The 20,450-nt window shown below is 53.0% G+C and overlaps 1 protein-coding gene across 5 annotated transcripts; it reads right to left on the bottom strand.

The window, feature by feature from the left end:
• Window positions 1-371: 371 nt before the first annotated feature.
• LOC116954883 (high mobility group protein 20A-like) lies at window positions 372-20,229 on the bottom strand. 5 transcript variants are annotated; one of them, XM_032975689.2, is made up of 10 exons: window positions 20,133-20,229; window positions 14,833-14,934; window positions 14,110-14,257; window positions 13,485-13,700; window positions 9,835-9,955; window positions 6,614-6,648; window positions 5,019-5,097; window positions 3,679-3,894; window positions 2,812-2,944; window positions 372-2,198 (listed from the first exon to the last, which is right to left on the bottom strand). In XM_032975689.2, the coding sequence occupies exons 2-10, from the start codon at window positions 14,922-14,924 to the stop codon at window positions 2,186-2,188; spliced, it is 1,053 nt and encodes a 350-aa protein (XP_032831580.1). In that variant the 5' UTR covers window positions 14,925-14,934; window positions 20,133-20,229; the 3' UTR covers window positions 372-2,185. The 5 variants fall into 5 exon arrangements, with proteins under 5 accessions (XP_032831580.1, XP_032831579.1, XP_075908880.1 ...); XM_032975688.2 differs by lacking the exon at window positions 20,133-20,229 and adding an exon at window positions 19,982-20,126; XM_076052765.1 differs by lacking the exon at window positions 20,133-20,229 and adding an exon at window positions 20,081-20,126.
• Between the last annotated feature and the right edge of the window lie 221 nt (window positions 20,230-20,450).

Raw genomic sequence — 20,450 nt, 5'->3', positions numbered from 1 at the left:
TAGTGTAGCGCTACGAACCTGGCAACCCGAGTTCGATTCCCGCTCAAGGCCACCAACACCTGTGACGATTATCTAAACTGTCCCTGGGCCTCCCCACCAAGGTCGACTCGGCCTCAAATGAGTACCTGGTGCAGCGTGTAAAAAGATCGCCACTGGGAAGACAAAGGCGGCCGGGTGTGGTGCTGGCCACCCACCCCTCGTGTGCCGTTCTGGCCTTCGTAGGTGCTGCACACTAACGGCACTTGCCCCAAGTATGTTGAAGGCTATATGGGGGATTTTTGTCTTTGTGTGCGTGCATCACAACGCGATGTAACCGCCCCGTGCAATTGCCTCGATTAAAAAAAATAATAATAATTACACCTTTGGGGCAGTTATTTTAAAAACATCTTTATGTTTTGAAACAACACCCACCGTCAGATCGTTTGTTAGAAAACAAACAGCGTATGCAGAGAGAAAATATAGAATTGCGCTCTTTTGACAGAAGCCGTCGATCAAAAGCCACTCACCGAAATAAAATGTACAAATTATGTCATTTCCGGTAAAAAAAAAAAACGAGACGCCAACAGTTATGAAGTAACAACAATTGTAATTAAAACCATCCACGCGACAACACTGTTACAAAAAAAAGGCTTTCCGGGATTAAAAGAAAACTAAGAAATGAACCCCCTTCATAGCAGGTTCGACCAGCTGCTGCTCTGCATTAGCGATGGCCAGGTGGTTTACGAGAGCACGGAGGGAGATTTGCGCCAAGTCCAACATCACCGGTGCCAGGACCAGCTAACCCCGTTGACTACGAACAAATAAGTCTGCCGCAAATTGTGCAGGACTACGATGAGCTGGGTGACGAGTGGCCGGCATCCTAATACTTTATTATTTTACACTTTAAAAGCGAGCCATGGCCGTTGGGGGGGGGGGGGGGGGCAGGGGGGGCGTTGGGCGCTTCTGGCCGCTCCACGGTGCACCGAGAGTTCCGAAAAGTGCCGCTGGCACTGCCAACGACGTCGCGCGCGCGCCACGCCGTGTCCTCGCAGCGCCCACACCGACCGATCGACCGAACAAGCCAACCGACCGATCAATCGACCGACCGACCGACCGATCAAACCAGCCGGCCGACCGACCAAACGATCAATCGACAGACCGATCGATCAACAGGCCGATGGACAGACCGATCGATGGACAGACCAATTGACCGATTGACAGACCGATCGACCGATGGACCGATGGACAGACGGACAGACCGATCGACAGATCGACCGATGGACAGACCGATCGACTGATCGACAGACCGATCGACCGATGGACAGACCGATCGACCGATGGACAGACCGATCGACCGATGGACAGACCGATCGACCAATCAACTGACGGACCAGCACCACACACAATGAACGTGTCGTCACAGGCTCTCTGCTGCGTCCCCCACAACAACGATCCAGGTGGCTTCTGACGAGAACCAACCGTGGCCCGGTTTGTTTCTGGCTTGGTAGGCGTCAAAAATAACCAAGCGGAAATACCACCTGTACCGTGGGGGGGGGGGGGGGGTGGGGGGAGTAGAGGAGGGGGGGGGCGCCACCCGCTCCCCCCGCCACGCTGGTGGCCAGTAGTGAGCCAAAAACTAAGGCACCCAAAGTGATAATAGGGTTCTGTGTCAGATGAAACGGGGGTTCTCTATCGGACAGGGCGAGGGTTCTGTGTCGGATGAGCACAAGTGCTGTTTTCGATTAGACGAGGGGGATCTGCATTAAGACTCGACCGGTTCTGCATCGGCTGAAAGGAGGAGCGGTGGTTTGCGATGAGATGCAGCAGCAGCAGCAGCACGTTCTGGTAACGGGTCCCAAGCCAAGGATTCTTATATCGGACGAAAATTCTTCAGCGGACCGTGCCGACGGTTTTTCTCCGAGACATTTTTTTTTGTGTTTTGCCGTGAAAAGTCCTCCGTGGAAAATTCCATTGATATTTCATCGTCGACTTCCGCCAACGGGAAAAATACGCCGCAGCTGTCAGCCTTCCTTTTTGTTTTAGCCGTTGCCATTTTTTGTTCTCATTTTTCCGTTGTGTATTTTTTTTATATATCCGGAATGCATCCTCTCTCTTCAAAGACCACGAAGAGAGCACTTCATGGAAAACCCAGCGTGTCACTTTCTTCTCTTCCCTCCCCAAAAGCCCCTCGGAGCTCCCTTGCATTTCAAAGCTTGTCGCTGAACACACGCGGCGCGCACACAAGAGGACAAAAATCAATCGTTGATCAGCGTTAGCCGTCGGGGGACGAGGGTTACTGGCGAATCGTTACGGAGGCCCGTCGGTAGCTCACGAACACCGGGGTCCCATCGGTAGCCGCCACGCCCGACCACCTTTCTCTCCCCACTGTCGTCGATGTTTTAGGCACTTGCAGCAGCAGGTACCAATTTAAGGGTCTGTCGACGTAGGGGAGGCCCAAAACTGGTTGGGACGTCACTGGCCGTCTTGCAGCGCGCCATATTGGTGCCATTAGCGGGCGACTATCATGCGGGCGGGCGGGCGGGCGGGGGTTCGCATGAGGGGACGCGGGGGGAGGGGACACGGGGGAGGGGACACGCGGGGGGGGGTTGCAGGGGGGGTGACGGGGGGGGGGGGTCGCAGGGACGGGTCTCGGGGGGTCGTCGCGAGGGGTCGTCGCGGGGGGTCACGAGGAGTCACAAGGGGTCACGAGGGGTTCAAGAGGTGTTATCGCTAGGGGTCATGAGGGGTTCACGTAGGGTCGTCACGAAGGGCCGTCACGAGGGGTCTTCGTGAGGAGTCGCCACCAAGTCGGCGGCGCTGCGAAAGCTTCACCTGTCAAGGCGTGACACCACGTCGCGCACCGTGGCCAGGAGGCCCTCGTTCTCCTGCGGGCTCGCCAGGATGATGTTGTGCAGCTTCGTCATGTACGAGTCGATCGTCTCGAGCGTCGGCGTCTCGCCAGAGCCTGCCGTCAGCGCACGCACACAGACACGCAAGCGTCAGCAGTGATTGCGAGCAGACGCACACGCACAAGGGCAAAGGACCCTCCCCACTCCCCCCCCCGTATAGCCTGAACAAACTGTGATGTTAGGGAGCACCCACGAAGGCCGGAAGGGCACATCTCCCCGATGTTGACACACCAGAACCGGATACTCATTTGAGAGGCTCAGCCGACGTACGGTGGGAGGCCCACAACCAGTTCAAAAATATTCGGCTCGATTGTACAGTGGAAGAACGAAGTGTTAAGAGTGCCAGCCACTCGTTCCCAAATCATGATAGCGCCACCACTCCCCACACACCGAACAACCAGGTAAGGCCCAATGTGCTGCTATGTATCTCTTTTTCAGAAGCGACCTGGCCATCACGAATTACAGCCCAACGAAGTGGCTCCTCATCCTCATCGTGCGGAAATGTATAGCAGCCCAATACTCTAAACGCGCGATTCTAAATGTGGAGGGAAAAACCGGAGGAGCTAGGAGGAAAATCCACACGACCACGGGGAGAGAGAGAGAGAGACACACGCAAACTCCAAATATACAACAGGCATCAGGGTCGTGGTCGAACCCACGACATCCCGTGTACCAGGCGAGGTAGTGAACATCTCCTAGCCACCGTGGCGCCCCCCCCCCCCCCTCCCGTCCCCCCACGTATTCAACCGGCCAGACGCCGAAGGCCGCGCGCCGGGGCGGCAGGCGGTACCGGGCAGCGGCACGGCGGAGAAGCCATTGGTGAGCGCGTGCCGCAGGGCCTCCAGGTGCTGGTGCAGTGCCAGGTTGTGCACGCGCTCCGCGTTCACGTCGCGCTCCAGCCGCTCGATGGCAGCGCGCATGTTCTCGATGTGCTTCTGCAGGATCGCGTTCTGCTCCTCGTACTCCGTGTTCGTCTTGCGCAGCTGCCGCAGCTCAGCCTCCCGCGCTGGGAGGGGGGGGGGGGCGGGGGATGGCCGGGGGAGGGGAGGGGGGGGGGGAACGTGGTTAGCGACGACGAAGAGGTGGGAAGATGTCGGTCGATCGGCTGGTCGGCTGGTCGGCCGGCCGGGCCGTTCGTGCGCGGGGTCGAGCGAGCGCGAGGGATGTAGGAAGCTAAGCCAGGCTGAGAGCATCGAGTTGCTGTACAGGCGAGTGGGAGGCTGCACACGTTGAGTAAGCCGAGCGACCGAGCTCTGGAACGAACGGGGCATCATCACGGCCCCTTTTGTCAATTCCATGCCGGATGAAGGCCGTCTCGAGACCGCGATGGTCGCCGGCTGTTTGTTTGACCGCACTTGGCCGCGCTGGTCAGTGCGAGTCGGTGAACAAGTGGGCGGGGGGCGGGGAGGGGGGGCCCAGTGTCCAAGACTAAAAAAAAAAACACGTTTAAACTTTTAACATGGCGCTGCATAACAATATCCCGCTCAGTGTTGTGGCGAGAGTAGAGGCCACGAGGAGAAACCACAGAAAAGCAAAGGCGGCCCACGCGGTGAGAGCCGGCACCAACAATTGCCCAAGCTCTGCGGTCCTCTACACAGATTGAGGCGTTGTCAGCCAATTAATGAGTTGTATGTATGTATGCTGAGCTTATTTCGCCCCGTACGTAGCCAACCGTGCTAATCCGAGCGTGCGGGGACTGGGGTTTCTACTCTCCGCTCTTCAGAGTAGGACCTTACTACTACCCTCCCTGCATCGGCTCTTACGCTCGACGCTGGGGGTACGGGCCTTCTCAAGTGTTGCCCCAAGTCTCTGGAATTCCTTGCCAGCGGTGATCCGGCACGCTACGGGCCTCGGTGTGTTTAAGAGGGAGTGCAGGACTCATTATTTTCTCGCGGCTTTTGCTTAAACATTATTTTATTGTCTTTGCATTTTATTTGAGTGTACAATGCTTTGATACCGCCTTGAGTGGAGGTGGTATTATATTTAAAATAAATATGGTTGATGGTTTAGGACAACAAACTAAACACACAAAAGCAATTCTAAAAGAAAAGGAGTTGGTCAATGTAGATGATCATTTAAAAGTGCCTGGGGCACAACGTTTGCCAGGAGAGGGCGAGCGAAAAGAGTTACCTTTGTTGTGATCGAGAAATTCTTCCGTGAAAATGGGTATGTCAAACACCGACAGCTTGTCTCTCGATTCCTCTTCGTTCTGAAAGGATAAAAAAAAACCATACCACATTGGGTAATGACTAAAACTAAACTAAACGAAAGAGCGCCGGCGGGGGTACAATCGATGCGACTCCATAAGGCGGGCTCACTCCAATAACACGATGAGCAGAAGTAATGACGTTTACGGATGCCGGCGAAGCTAAAGGCCCGAGCGTTTAACAAGAGGGATACACAAAGATGATGATGAATGTCACACAAATCCCTCGCCTTGGTAAAACATAAATTTTGTTAAACATACCATTATCCATAAGGCTCTTCTGGGACTGTATAGTTCCAGCAGAATTGGATTGATTACAAAACTGAGATCCAGTTTCAACAATCAGTGTCTTATGGGCAGATTCAAGCATGCTTGAACCAAAGCTGGTGAAGTGCCCAAATGTAAATGGGTGCGAGTTTACCAAACCACATAATACAGAACAATTGGGACGGGTGTGGTGGCGAGATATGAACAACCACGCCTGGGTACACAGGAGGTTGTGGGTTCGATCCCGACCGTGACGCCTGCGTGTCTCTCTCCCTCTTTCCCCGTGGTCGCGTGGATTTTTCAACGGGTCCTCCGGATTTTCCCTCCACATTTAGAATCAATGTTCGTACTTGGCTGCTATAAATTTCCACGCGATGATAAGCCGCTTCTCGTTGAGCCATCATTTGTGATATCCAGGTCGCTTCTGAAAAAAATCTACGTAGCTCAAGTGGGGCCTTAAATTGGTCAAATTAAAAAAAAAGTTTAGTTTTATTTCCGTTTACATCCCAGCGCTGCAAGGGTGACTTGAAAATAAAACGCGGACACTTTGATGATGCAAAAAAAGGAAAATTAAAATCTCTCTGCTGTGTTACTGCCGTCACCCAGAACATAGCCGTGCAACATATAACAGACTCAAAATGCCCGATCCAGAAGACCCCTGGGTTTGACCTTCGACAGAGATCATGGTCCACCCTTAACCGGCATCCACTGCACAAACCATGACACAGCAGATGTGGATACCTGACGCACAAATGGAAAATTAAAATCCCTCCGGTAGTCCGCTTCTTCCCTTGCCACCCCTTCCCCACCCACGCCGACGAATTGCGTTTGTGCGAAATAAGCGATAGATGTCAAGCCACCCTTCTCCCTACACCCTCGGTTAATTTCCCCCGCGTCTTAGAGAGACTGATAACGTCAGGTCTGAGGTCCACCGAGTTCGTCCCCGTCTGGATTTTCTGTCACCTAAAGTGTTGGATAATGTGTTCCAGTTGTTTTGCGTGAATGGATCGAGTTACTGATTCTTTTTTTACTTTACCAGGTAAGGCCCACTGAGCCACGTAGCTCTTTTTTTAGAAGCGACCTGGCGTGGAGTGAACCAACGGGCGTTCGACGATTTGCAGGGTGAGCAAAGTACACAAACCCAACACACCGATACAGAAACTCGTCGTTTATTCGTCCCCCCTGAACACTGTCCACCCACCCATCGCCCAAGCCCGACGGACAAGGGAGCAAGAGAACAAAACCACCGTACCTCATTTGATGAGCCGTTAATAGAACAAGGTTCCTCTGCGGGAAAGGGGAAGAAACACAACAACGGGCAAAAGTCGACGTCAGATGGCAACAGCGGACAGGGCAGGCACCGCCCCACCGACTCGCTCCCATGACGCCGTCTTCTCCCCCACAACGTGCAGCGTTACCGCGCCCTCGCCCGTTGCAACGCGCCCTCGCCCGTTGCAACGCGCGCCACCGCTATAACGCGGCTTCTGAGCGGTCGACGACAAACTGCTTTGAGCTGCGCGGCCAAGCGGTGGCGGGGAACCCCGAGTGATTTGTCCCGCCATCTCACTGCGCGGTGCGCGCGGCAGTGGTACATCGTACCTCGCCAAACCTTGCCGTTACTACGTTATTTACGGGGAGATTGTTTTCGCTTCATGCGTTTTTTTTCGCTGAACGCGAAACTTTTCAGGAGCCCGTCTACTTCCGCGTTAAATAGGGACTTACTGTACGTACAGTATAACCAATGCCCCCTAACACCACCACCACCACCACCCTTCCCGTTCAGAGCGATCGCAGTTGCAGGAACGCGTTCCCTCGTTAGGATCTCTGCCTCCTACGATAGCCCAGGGCGGCGCTGCCCTCTTGTGGTGGGCCGCTGTCACTGCGGCAGAAATCATCCGTCCTAGGCTCCCATGTGGCTCTCGCGACTTTTGCTAGTGCCCTCGTACGCACGTAGAAATTCTTTCGCACCGTACGTAGCCAACCGTGCTCACCGGAGCGCGCGGATGTGGGGGGGGAGCAGGACAACAAACTAAACGCATCTGGGGTGCACGCAACTCCTGGGGTTGCGAGATGCCCTGAGAACCAAAGGGGTGCATGGCTGCAGTCAAGGTTAAGAACCACTGGTCTAGGTGATGTTTTAAAAGCGCACATCTCCCAGTGGCTTCCTAATGTCGGAAGGAAAGAGCGTTCCCAACGGCCGCAGAAGCGCGTGCGATGCCGTGACCACAGTCTTTGTTCGACGGTTGGCCAAAAAGCTTTCCAGACAGCCGCGGAAGTAGCAAAGCCGCAGAAGCTGCCTCCCCTTAACAGTGCATCCCCCCCCCCACCTCCTCTGGGCTTCGCACCGTTCCCAACCAGATTGTAGCAGGAGGTCCCACACGTACCTCTCACCATTGAGAGGTGCTTTAGTGTCCAGTAGACCTCACCCCGCCCCATCCGTGCCACTCCACTCCGCTATGTCCCTCCCCTGGCGACTCCCGCGCTCGCGTCAATGCGCCCGTATTTCGCCTCTCCTCCCGAACCTCTGCCCCATCACCAATCCCCCACTCTCTCTCTATATCCCTTTCTCCCCCCCCCCCCCGCCCACCTTCAAACATCTCCCGTTATTGCTTTCCTCGCTCATTTTTCCTTTCGAATTACATCGGTGGAGGCTGGCAAGGCGTGGGCCATGACCAGTCCTGAACCTGTTGAGGGTGGACCACTCCTTCCTGGGGAGGTTGAAACCAGTGGGCTGTTGTGTGGGGGTAGTCACGAGGTACTTATTTGCCAGGTCCAGTGACGCCCATTCTTGTGTCTAGGTGAGGTTTGTGTTAAAGTCGTACGTGGCTGGGTAGGTGAGTGGGTGGCTGGGTGAGTGAGTGGGTGGGTGGCTGGGTGAGTGAGTGGGTGGCTGGGTGAGTGAGTAGGTGGCTGGGTGAGTGAGTGGGTGGCTGGGTGAGTGAGTGGGTGGCTGGGTGAGTGAGTGGGTGGCTGGGTGAGTGAGTGGGTGGCTTGGTGAGTGAGTGGGTGGCTGGGTGAGTGAGTGGGTGGCTGGGCGAGTGAGTGGGTGGCTGGGCGAGTGAGTGGGTGGCTGGGTGAGTGAGTGGGTGGGTGGCTGGGTGAGTGAGTGGGTGGCTGGGTGAGTGAGTGGGTAGCTGGGTGAGTGAGTGGGTGGCTGGGTGAGTGAGTGGGTGGCTGGGTGAGTGAGTGGGTGGCTGGGTGAGTGAGTGGGTGGCTGGGTGAGTGAGTGGGTGGCTGGGTGAGTGAGTGGGTGGCTGGGTAAGTGGGTGACTGGGAGAGTGAGTGGGTGACTGGGTAAGTGAGTGAGTGGGTGGCTGGGTAAGTGAGTGAGTGGGTGGCTGGGAGAGTGAGTTAGTGGGTGGCTGGGAGAGTGAGTGGGTGGGTGGGTGGGAGAGTGAGTGAGTGGGTGGCTGGGTGAGTAAGTGGGTGGCTGCGTGAGTGAGTGGGTGGCTGGGTGAGTGAGTGGGTGGCTGGGTGAGTGAGTAAGTGAGTGGGTGGCTGGGAGAGTGAGTGGGTGGCTGGGTAAGTGAGTGAGTGGGTGGCTGGGTAAGTGAGTGAGTGGGTGGCAGGGTGAGTGAGTGAGTGGGTGGCTGGGTAAGTGGGTGACTGGGAGAGTGAGTGGGTGACTGGGTAAGTGAGTGAGTGGGTGGCTGGGTAAGTGAGTGAGTGGGTGGCTGGGAGAGTGAGTTAGTGGGTGGCTGGGAGAGTGAGTGGGTGGGTGGGTGGGAGAGTGAGTGAGTGGGTGGCTGGGTGAGTAAGTGGGTGGCTGCGTGAGTGAGTGGGTGGCTGGGTGAGTGAGTGGGTGGCTGGGTGAGTGAGTAAGTGAGTGGGTGGCTGGGAGAGTGAGTGGGTGGCTGGGTAAGTGAGTGAGTGGGTGGCTGGGTAAGTGAGTGAGTGGGTGGCAGGGTGAGTGAGTGAGTGGGTGGCTAGCTGGTTGAGTGAGTGGGTGGCTGGGTGAGTGAGTGGGTGGCTGGGTGAGTGAGTTGGTGGCTAGTTGAGTGGGTGGCTGGGTGAGTGAGTGAGTGGGTGGCTGGGTGAGTGAGTGGGTGGCTGGTTGAGTGAGTGGGTGGCTGGGTGATTGAGTAGGTGGCTGGGTAAGTGAGTGGGTGGCTGGGTGAGTGAGTGGGTGGCTGGGTGAGTGAGTTGGTGGCTAGTTGAGTGGGTGGCTGGGTGAGTGAGTGAGTGGGTGGCTGGGTGAGTGAGTGGGTGGCTGGTTGAGTGAGTGGGTGGCTGGGTGATTGAGTGGGTGGCTGGCCTTTCCAAATCAGCTTTCTTGAGGGGGTTGAGGGGGAGGCGTCACCTTTGGTGGGCTGAAGAAGTCCTCGTGGAGCCGGAGGTGTGTGTGAGGCGTTGAGGACTTTTCAATCATTTTGTGGGTGGTTATTGCCAGTCTCCGGATATGTGACGTTTGCCAGCACGGGGAGCCAGGTTTTTTAAGCTAAAAGTTCGAGGAGTGGGGGCAGGGGGAGTCACCTTTTTTCTGCTTCTTCTCGTGTGTCTTGCGGTTGAAGATTTTGTAGGCCTCCGTCTGTTGGTACTTCTCCAGCTCCTTCATGTATCGCTCCTTGTCCTTGTCTGCCTCGTCCAAGTACCTCTGGCGGGACACGTCGGTATGACAGCTGATCGGACCGTACCATTGTGCTAAAAAATAACTATAAAACTAATTTTGTTATTTCTGTAGAGGTGTTTGTTTGGGTTAGATCGCGTAAAATTCAAAAGTGCGCAGTAAACCCGCCTCCACTTGACGAGGCCGATCAGTGAGGTTTGTCGGGTGAACAAAACGTGTCAATTACGTACTCAAATAGAACAAAACGTAATCGAATTTTCAACGTTGTGGGTTTACTCTCCAACAACACAACTGGTGATGCCGAACTCGTCAAGTAATTGGCACGTTATAGTCACGTGACAAAACCTGACTACTTGTTCGGTTTCACGACACATTTACGTGACCCAACACGACGAAAAAAACCTTTATTATGAATACTCTTGGTTCTTTCGGTAAAGTCACGTAGTAGGTATAAAATAATTATACCTACTGCGTGACTTTACCGAAAGAACCAAAGAGTATGGATGCCTGCATCACGAAAATATTCATAACGGATTTATTATGACTATTGGTCGCGAAAGCCTATGTGTTAAAATACTCCGCTTTATACGACACCGATATGGCCACGGATTGCAAAACGATGTTAAGCAGTATAACCAGTAAATGATGATGTACAGGCATCCGTCTTATCGCGCAGCCTCTAATAAAGCCGTTTCCTTCAAACGCTCTTCGTCCTGGGAGGAAAATTCGTGCGGGGATCAGCCCATATATGGAAGAAAGTAGGCGTGGCGTTACCTGTAGGGGTCGTGTCTCTACCCATATATAGTCTTTGTGGAACCTGAAAGGAGCCGTCTATTCTATCGATTCTACTCAGTCGATCAGAGTATTGATTAATCGAGGGATAATCAGTGCGTCGATTCATTAACGATCCGTGGATCGAGTAATCCCGTTGGTTAGTATAGCTTCTCGTGGAACGTGCGTTTACAGCAGATGGTTAATCTTACGCAAGCTGCGACCGAATGGCGAGTTCGTAACTCATTGTATTTTTATTATCATAAGAAGTTATCTTTCATTTCTAAACCGCTTTATTACATTTACCATGCGTACAGTATCATTATTAAGGCGACTGCCGATACCCCAATGAAGCCCTCATATCGCTCATGGTTCCAATCTCCATTAGAACCATGTCATAATGGACCTCCTATAAAACTAAGCTACTAGACTAAACTATTTTTTATTTGACCAGGTAAAGCCCACCGAGCTATAGAGCTCTTTATCAGAAGCGACCTGGCAATCGCAAATGATAGCTCAACGAAGTGGCTTGTCGCGTGGAAATGTATAGCACGTCGATTCTAAATGTGGAGGGAAAAACCAGAAGACTGGGAGAAAGATCCACGCAATCACCACGGGGAGAGAGACACGCAAACTCAAAATATACAGCAGGCATCAGGGTCAGGATTGAACCCATGACCTCCTGTATACCAAGCGAGGTAGCTAACATCTCGCCACCGTGGCAACCCACCCCAATGAAGCCCTAAAACATGGCTCATACAGTGAGGGAAAAAAGTATTTGATCCCCTGCTGATTTTGTACGTTTGCCCACTGAAAAAGAAATGATCAGTCTATAATTTTAATGGAAGGTTTATTTGAACAGTGAGAGACAGAATAACAACAAAAAAATCCAGAAAAACACATGTCAAAAATGTTATAAAGTGATTTGCATTTTAATTAGGGAAATAAGTATTTGACCCCCTCTCAATCAGAAAGATTTCTGGCTCCCAGGTGTCTTTTATACAGGTAATGAGCTGAGATTAGGAGCACACTCTTAAAGGGAGTCCTCCTAATCTCAGCTTGTGACCTGTATAAAAGACACCTGTCCACAGAGGCAAGCAATCAATCAGATTCCAAACTCTCCACCATGGCCAAGGCCAAAGAGCTCTCCAAGGACGTCAGGGACAAGATTGTAGACCTACACAAGGCTGGAATGGGCTACAAGACCATTGCCAAGCAGCTTGGTGAGAAGGTGACAACAGTTGGTGCGATTATTCGCAAATGGAAGAAACACAAAAGAACTGTCAATCTCCCTCGGCCTGGGGCTCCATGCAAGATCTCACCTCGTGGAGTTGCAATGATCATGAGAATGGTGAGGAATCAGCCCAGAACTACACGGGAGGATCTTGTCAATGATCTCAAGGCAGCTGGGACCATAGTCACCAAGAAAACAATTGGTAACACACTACGCCGTGAAGGACTGAAATCCTGCAGCGCCTGCAAGGTCCCCCTGCTCAAGAAAGCACATATACATGCCCGTCTGAAGTTTGCCAATGAACATCTGAATGATTCAGAGGACAACTGGGTGAAAGTGTTGTGGTCAGATGAGACCAAAATGGAGCTCTCTGGCATCAACTCAACTCGCCATTTTGATTTAAAGCTTTCGTGACTGCAGTAATTCATATTCTTAGCTCTTTTGGTAAAGTCACGTTAAAGGGAAACAATAAAATAATAAAATATATATTATTATTGTTTTACATATATTTTATTATTTTATTGTTTCCCTTTAACGTGACTTTACCGAAAGAGCTAAGAATATCAACTCGCCATGTTTGGAGGAGGAGGAATGCTGCCTATAACCCCAAGAACACCATCCCCACCGTCAAACATGGAGGTGGAAACATTATGCTTTGGGGGTGTTTTTCTGCAAAGGGGACAGGACAACTTCACCGCATCATAGGGGCGATGGACGGGGCCATGTACCGTCAAATCTTGGGTGAGAACCTCCTTCCCTCAGCCAGGGCATTGAAAATGGGTCGTGGATGGGTATTCCAGCATGACAATGACCCAAAACACACGGCCAAGGCAACAAAGGAGTGGCTCAAGAAGAAGCACATTAAGGTCCTGGAGTGGCCTAGCCAGTCTCCAGACCTTAATCCCATAGAAAATCTGTGGAGGGAGCTGAATGTTCGAGTTGCCAAACGTTAGCCTCGAAACCTTAATGACTTGGAGAAGATCTGCAAAGAGAAGTGGGACAAAATCCCTCCTGAGATGTGTGCAAACCTGGTGGCCAACTACAAGAAACGTCTGACCTCTGTGATTGCCAACAAGGGTTTTGCCACCAAGTACTAAATCATGTTTTGCAGAGGGGTCAAATATTTATTTCCCTCATTAAAATGCAAATCAATTTATAACATTTTTGACATGCGTTTTTCTGGATTTTTGTTGTTGTTATTCTGTCTCTCACTGTTCAAATAAACCTACCATTAAAATTATAGACTGATCATTTCTTTGTCAGTGGGCAAACGTACAAAATCAGCAAGGGATCAAATAATTTTTCCCTCACTGTAGGTCTAACAAAAAAGCGCTGCTGGTAACGCATATCCATTGGAAGTATGTTATAGCGACCTCCTATAGCACCGTTTGGTATAGCGCTCCATTTGAGCAAGAACGCATCCTTCGCACTAAACGAGGTATGCCCGTATAAAGGAAGTGGTGGTGGTGGGTGCGGGCAACGTTGTTGGCGGTGGGGTGGTGGTGTGTGGGGGGGGGGGGTGGGGGGCAGTGGGGGGGGGGGGGGAGGCACCTGCTTCTCCTGCGCGGGCAGCTTGCTCCACTCGTTGCCGAGCATCCTCGTGATCTCGGGGAAAGAGACGTCGGGGTTCTCGGCGCGCACCTGTTCGCGCCGCTCGTTCAGGAAGCGCACGTAGCCCGTGAGCGGCGCCCGCGGGGCGTTGCTGTCGCGTCCCACCTTCTTGCGCTTCTTCCCCTTGGGCCAGCCGCCCTTCTTCACCACGCGCTGCTGCTGGTGCCGCCGGTGAGACGGGGAGCAAGGAAAGGGCGGGTTTGCGGAGGAGCGGGGGGGGCGGGCGGGCGGGCGGTGGGGACAAGGAGCGGCCGGCGGGCACGCGGACGGGGGAGGCGGGCGTTAGGGGCGGCGGCGATATCGCGACGTCGCTAGCGGTCGCGGTGTCAAGACGCGCACGGCGATGGGGGGGGGGGGGTTTGGGGGTTTGACAGCGGCGCAACGATGATGGGAGGTGTTGTCACCATTTGTGTATTGTCGGCGGAGGGCCGCACGTCAGGTGGCCGCACGGAAGGCCCCACCCGGCCCGCTGGGGCCTTGCGATGAGGCGAAACGAATAAACAACGCGGCGACAGCGGAGGAAGGGGGGAGGGGGGGGGGGCGCGGACGAAGCCGCCGTTTGTACCTCCTCCTCGGCGCGCGGCTCCGTGGCCTCGCCGCCGTGCGTAGACTCGTTCTGCAGGAGCTGCGCGTGGGAAACGTCCTCCGCAAACTCGGGGCTCGCCAGCGCCTGGGAGACGCCACCTGCAAACGTGCCCTCCCCGGCAGGCAGCCTGCAAGCAGGCGAGCGGCAAGTCGCGGGCGTGAGCGCGCGGCCAGTCGGGACCGCTGTCGATGTATTTATTACATCACCCGCACACGTCAAGTGACGTTAGTCGGTACGCAGTGAGCACGCGGGCATCACCGTGTCTGCACACATTTTGACGCGTTCATCGCAGTGCTGCTGACAAACGTGTTGCGTTCAGTGCTAATTGTGCACCACTGCCAGGAGGGGTTTTTTTTTTATTCGTTATTGTTTATTTACTCATGGTCCACCGTAAAACAGCATCCGCACCAACTAGGGCTGATGCAGATACCCGATGCACAAATGGAACATTTTAAAACTCTCCAGCAGTGTGCGACTGTGGGCATCCAGAACGGACCGTACAACGCACAACGACGCAACGCACCGAGATCCACAAACACGAAGGAGACATCACGGCGATAACGCTCCGCCGCTCCCGACGCGGGTTTGTAGGGCAGGGCCACCGGAATGTGAAATTGTAGCTTTTGTTGCCCTGCGTCTACATCAGCCGTACGAAAGAGGAACAAGATTCGTTTAACCGTTAAACTTTTGGAGGAAACTCACGAGGCGTCACCAGCGAGGTCGGTGCTCTCCTTTGAGACGTCGTCGTCTGCAAAGAGCGTGACGAGGGTGGGGTTCGCCATCAGCCCATCCATCCTCCTCTACCTGGAGGACCCACGGACAGAGAGAGAGAGGAGACGGGAGGGGGGGAGTGAGAGGTCAAGGGCAGCGCAAGTGGTTGATGACTCTGGGGGAAGCGGGCGGGGGAGGTGGGTGGGTGGTGGCTCACAATGGCCATTGTTGGTGATGCCCCCGGGAAAAAAGCAAGCGATTGCTTGCGCACGGCGGGGTTGGGTTTCGTGGGGTACCAGTGGTTTTAATTGCGGGGGGCGGGGGGGGGGGGACGCCGTAGCAATAAGGCTGAGAGACCCACCGATACATTTCATCAACGGGGAAGGTGTCATAATGGCCACGTGGCAAACACGCCTGAGGGCAGCGCGCCTCGTTCACACAGCGGCTGCGTGTCCGAGGCCCGTGACACCTGCGCCACCGCGGTTGTCACGTGCGGTGCGTGCGATGTTCGTTACAAGCCGTCGGTGGCTGTATAAATCACCCTTTGTGAACACGCGTTTGCTGGTGTCATGTTGTCCTAGCCTAGCTGTGATGCAAGCGACCTGTGCACATATTGGACGAATGATACGTGGTAAACCACTCTTTGCAGTTCACAAAGCTTGACAGACCTAATAATGGGCACGAATTAAAATAGAATTCTTCTCCTTGAGCTCTATAGAGAGATAACATCAATTAGAAGTTGGTTAAAGGGTGCACGGATAAAAAAATAATAATTCCTTAATGGATTCTCACATGGCTGAACAAAGAACATCAATTAAAAGACAATGAATCTCAGTGGGATACATGAGCGAACCTGCATAGCATTTGGGCATATCTAGATGCCCGCTTATCACAGTATCATAGTGGGCTTGACACGGTCGAGTAATTATACCACTCGATTTAGTCAACCGCGTCGTCAGCCATGGTCGAGCCGCTGTTGGATGAAGGTCTTCCCATGGCGTCAACAACTCCGACGGACAGGCCACAGTAGCTCTCCAACGGTCAGCGGACGAGGGGAGGGACAGAGGAAGCGGTTCAAGGATACCCTCGCGGGAAAATCAACCTTCAAGACTGAGTGGAGGAGCAGCAGGCTGCCGACCGCCTAGGCGTGGCACCGCTTCACCCACCAGGCCGCGGCCGCACTTCGAGACCCGACATCTCAAAGACGAAGCGGATCGCCGCCAAATAAAACCAAAGGAAGAGCCGAGCCGACACTGCGGATTCCACTTCCATCTGGGACCGCGTAGCGCCCAACCCCAATGCCCCAAACATCTTCAGATCCAGAATTGGACTCCCCAGCCACCTCAAGAGCCACCACTAAACCTGACCGACATCATCCTCGAACCCCCCGACGATGTCACACTCCCCGTCTCGCTCCCGCGCACGAGCCGAAGCCTCCCCGCTCTCCCATCTCCCGCGATCCGCCCTCTCTGCCGCGTTACCCCCTCGCGGCTGCCGTTCCGTCACCGCTTTCGGTCGTCGGCCATCATCCCCGTCTGTCACATACGTCCTGCTTACGCCACGCTTGTTTTCAACAAGCAACGTTGCCTCTCCCGTGGGTGTTCGCTTCCTGGTCCGCGCATGCTCCTCTCTGTCCCTCGGTGTAAATTCCAGCAAAAGGATTACCTCCAATGCGTCCTATATGCAATTTTCAGCATTTTCTACATTCGGTCAGCATCAATGTTTTATTTTTTTGATCGCCACGTCATTATGGATAGTAGTAGTAATATTTATTTCAACTTGTAACGTGCCACACGGTATTGGACACTGTACACGCACATGTTGGCAGGCCAATGGGATCTGTAATCAATCCAAAAGTTTGGTCTTCACGTCTAAAATAGAAGAAAAATCGAGGCGATATTACAAAATTGATATGCAAAGTAGCAGCCCGCCCGTCCCTTGGATGTAACCTCCCTACACCTCCCTCTCATTTGCGCGGGATACACGGCTGGGGGGTGGGGGGCAGGTGTGACGTCAACACGACGTACGAACCGGGCTCAACCGCTGTGGGTGGCGTCATCACGCACATGTGCATGATGACGCCACCACCGCCTCCGCACGGGAGACACAGTATAAATATCTAACGATGATGAAGACGATGATGATGATGGATTATAGCCGATTGTACGAGACCGACGGGTGAATGGCAGCCAAAGGAGAACATGGGGTTGAGGGGGCCGACCACGGCAGGGATGACGCGATGAGATATCGGTTCTTGCGGCAGGATTACGATGGATTGCATGAATGCAGGACCGCTAGGGGGGTGGGTGACAATGTCATGATAAGAGGCCTACAGCGGCGGAAAAGACCACGGCTTGAAATCTACGGTTTAAAAAAGACACGGACAGATTGGCACACGTCAATAAAATCGCACGAGCAACTGGCACGGAAAGAAAACAAACTTCAACCTGTCCCGATGGTTTAATAACAGTAATATATTTTCTTATTTACCCAGCCATGAAAAAGCTGCATTGGGTCCTGAAGAGGATCCTGCATTGCAATGTTTGGTCAACGCCAATAAAATTGTGGGATTAATAAATCATTCAACTTAATTATAAAGCCACGTTATGATACCAATAACCCACAAGTCTCGACTGTTAAAAGGAGCACCCACCAATCTAAACACTGTACGGTCACAACCAATCGCAATGGTTTTCCAAAAGAGAATAAAGACATTTCAGAAAGTTCAACTAGTTTACTAAAGTAATTATACTAAATAAAGGGTTCGTACATCAAGTAGAACACAATACTATACTGTATTGCAAAACACCAATAATCTACGATAGTAAAACATCAGTTGGTTAAATAATGGGGCCCCCCAATTAATACAATGAATCTCAATATCTAAAATGACTCCTTGAGTTCAGAGTAGTAAATCAGACTTCAGGTGATAGTTATGAAACAAGACACTTAGTACAGTTAAAAAACATCAACTAATTACCGATAATAAGCCACAATGGTTGAATAATGAACACCAACATAGAATCTCAATGGGGTTAAATTACTTCAATGATAAAATATCATTGGGCTCACAGTACACCAGACAGACTGGAGGTGACACATGAAGCGCTAACAATTAGTAGTTACCTGCACATTTCAAATGTTAACAAATTGCTGAGCTAAAACTGAAATGGTTCAATCAAACGCTACCGTAGCGTGTCAAAAAGCTTATTTATATACACTTGCATGTTATTATTGCTGTGAGTTCGTGTAAATTACACGTTAGACTATTGAGAAGAGACCAACTAATCAACGCAACAAGCTTTCAGTGGTTAAATAAAACGGCGCCGATTACAAGAGGCAACGCAGGGAAATGCACGGTTAACTCGATTCTTAAAACAATAACTAATAATAACTCACTGGGCTAACGTCGAAGTGGGGTTAATATCTCACAACAATCATTAAAAAAAACGATTTTAGACACCCCAATAAGTGAGTTTTACACACAGCAGGGTTTCGCGACCATTATTATCCTTCAAAGGTTTTTTGTTGGGGTTAGATCGGATCAATATAATTGTGTCGTTAAACCCGCCACCACCCGACACAGCCAATTAGTAAGGTTTGTCACGTCAACAAAACGTGCCAATTAAGTGACTAGTTCGAATTGTAAATGTAGTGCTGAACTCGTAACGAATTGGCACGTTTAGTTCACGTGAAAACCCCCTTACGAATTGACTGCGAAGGGTGGTGGCGACTTTAACGACACATTGATATTTACACGATCTAACCCAACGAAGAAACCCCCTATGGACTCAATGAGTTATCTTATACAAACATCGAATGGTTGAACAGCGGTCACCAATCAAAAACAGCAAATCATCAATTCAAGCAGCATCACGGCTCGATCAGTGACTTTCTTACCAATCATCTCTTATTTTTGCTATTGTAACCATGTCCCCCCCCACCCCCTTCCCAATACTGGACATCTGTGTGTGTGTGTGTGTGGGGGGCGCTTTATAGCTCATCGGATTTCACCTCCATTCTAAAATACAGATCATGATTCATACCGATATCGAAATTGAATCTCGAGTCCGCCGTACTCGGCGGTCGAGTCTCCGTTGACACCGCGCGCGAGAGAGAGACAAGGGGCGTGAGGCTCTCTCACAAACGCCGTACCTCTCCAGGAACGTTTTAAAAGACAAAGATCCCCCCGCCGTGTAGCCTTTAGCAGACTGTTGGGGGCGAATGTTGTTTGCGAAGCAGCACCTAGGGGCAGCGCGGGTGGTCAACGACCCCGCCCGGACGCCTTTGTCTCTCTCAGTGGCGATTTTTTTTTTTTTACGAATCGCCACGAGGCACTCGATGAATCGAGGTCCTAGTCGGTGTAGGGGAGGTCCCAGGACCGGTTCAGATGAATCGTCACCGGCGTCGGCCGTGAGCCGGAATAGAACTCTGCCCGCCGGGATCGTCGCGCTAACCGTTGCACCACCGCTCCCACAAAGATCCCCCGTGTAGCCTGTAACAGGCTGTAGGGGCAAGTGCTGTTAGCGAGCGGCACCTACGAAGGCCGGCACCGTGGCACACGAGGGGGTTGGGTGGGCCAGCAACACGCACGGCCGTCTTTGTCTCCCCCAGTGGCGATGTTTACTACACACCGCACCAGGTGACTCATTTTGAGGCCGAGTCGACCTCGGCGAGGCCCAGGACCGGTTCAGACGATCGTCACCGGTGTTGGTGGCCGTGAGCGGGAATCGAACCCGGGTCGCCGGGTTCGCAGCGTAGCGCTAACCACTACACCACCGCTCCCCACACACACGACACACACACACGACACACACAGACGCGATCCGAACACGCGCCTCCATCATATATTGAACAAACCGAGGCACTCGCTACAAAGCGTACCGCCCGCTAAGCCCACATCGCTCCGCCACCACCACCAACAACCACGGGCAAGGGCCTCGAGAGGGGGGGGGGGCCCTCTAAAATAAAAGAGAGAGACCGACCACAGGCCTCAGGCTTGCGCCAAACAAAAGCGATCGTAAAAGCGCGATTTAGAGTTTTTTTATATTTAGTGGGGGGCTGGCGTGCGGCGGCGGGGGTGGTGATGGGGGTTAACAGTTTTGCAGGCGACTCGAGCTGTCAACGCAACACCGCCAACCTCTCTCGTCGCACTCGGCGACCTCGCGTGCGTCGACCGCTCGCACGCTTCACGGCCGCATGCGGACACCGAGAGGAACCGGGGCCCTCGCTCGCTCGCCCGCTCGACCGCCCGCCGCCTCGAGCCCGGTGGAGGGCCTCTTTCTTTTTACCTGTGGCCGTCTGAGGGCCCGTAGCGGGAAGGCCCAAGCCGCGCTCTCATTGGCCGAGCCATCGCTTCCCATGGTCGTGGTGGTGGGGAGGGGGGGAGTGATTGCGCAATTGCCATTGGAAGAGAGATTTGTAAGGGTGGGGGGAGGGTGGGGAGGAGCTATGGTTGTGATAAGGCTGCCATAGCAGAGGGTTTACCTCTATAGAGTGTGGCTTGCCATGTTAGAGGTTTTACCTATAGGATTCGTTTGTTTGGTGATGATCAGTGGTACCATAGCAGAGGTTTTACCTCTAGATGATGTGGCTTGACATGTTAGAGG

This window comes from Petromyzon marinus, chromosome 57 (genome assembly GCF_048934315.1).
Source record: "Petromyzon marinus isolate PM22_M1 ecotype Great Lakes invasive population chromosome 57, UKy_Petmar_22M1.pri1.0, whole genome shotgun sequence".
Lineage (NCBI taxonomy): Eukaryota > Metazoa > Chordata > Hyperoartia > Petromyzontiformes > Petromyzontidae > Petromyzon > Petromyzon marinus.
This window is presented reverse-complemented; position numbering and strand designations above follow the sequence as displayed.

What these genes read in the sequence shown, in the direction of transcription:
- LOC116954883 (XM_032975689.2), bottom strand. Translation starts at nt 14,924, where the DNA reads ATGGATGGGCTGATGGCGAACCCCACCCTCGTCACGCTCTTTGCAGAC. An exon ending in AGCCGCGCGCCGAGGAGGAG is followed by an intron (nt 13,701 to 14,109) that starts GTACAAACGGCG and finishes CGGCACCAGCAG; the next exon opens with CAGCGCGTGGTGAAGAAGGG. An exon ending in TTAACGGCTCATCAAATGAG is followed by an intron (nt 5,098 to 6,613) that starts GTACGGTGGTTT and finishes TTATCCTTTCAG; the next exon opens with AACGAAGAGGAATCGAGAGA.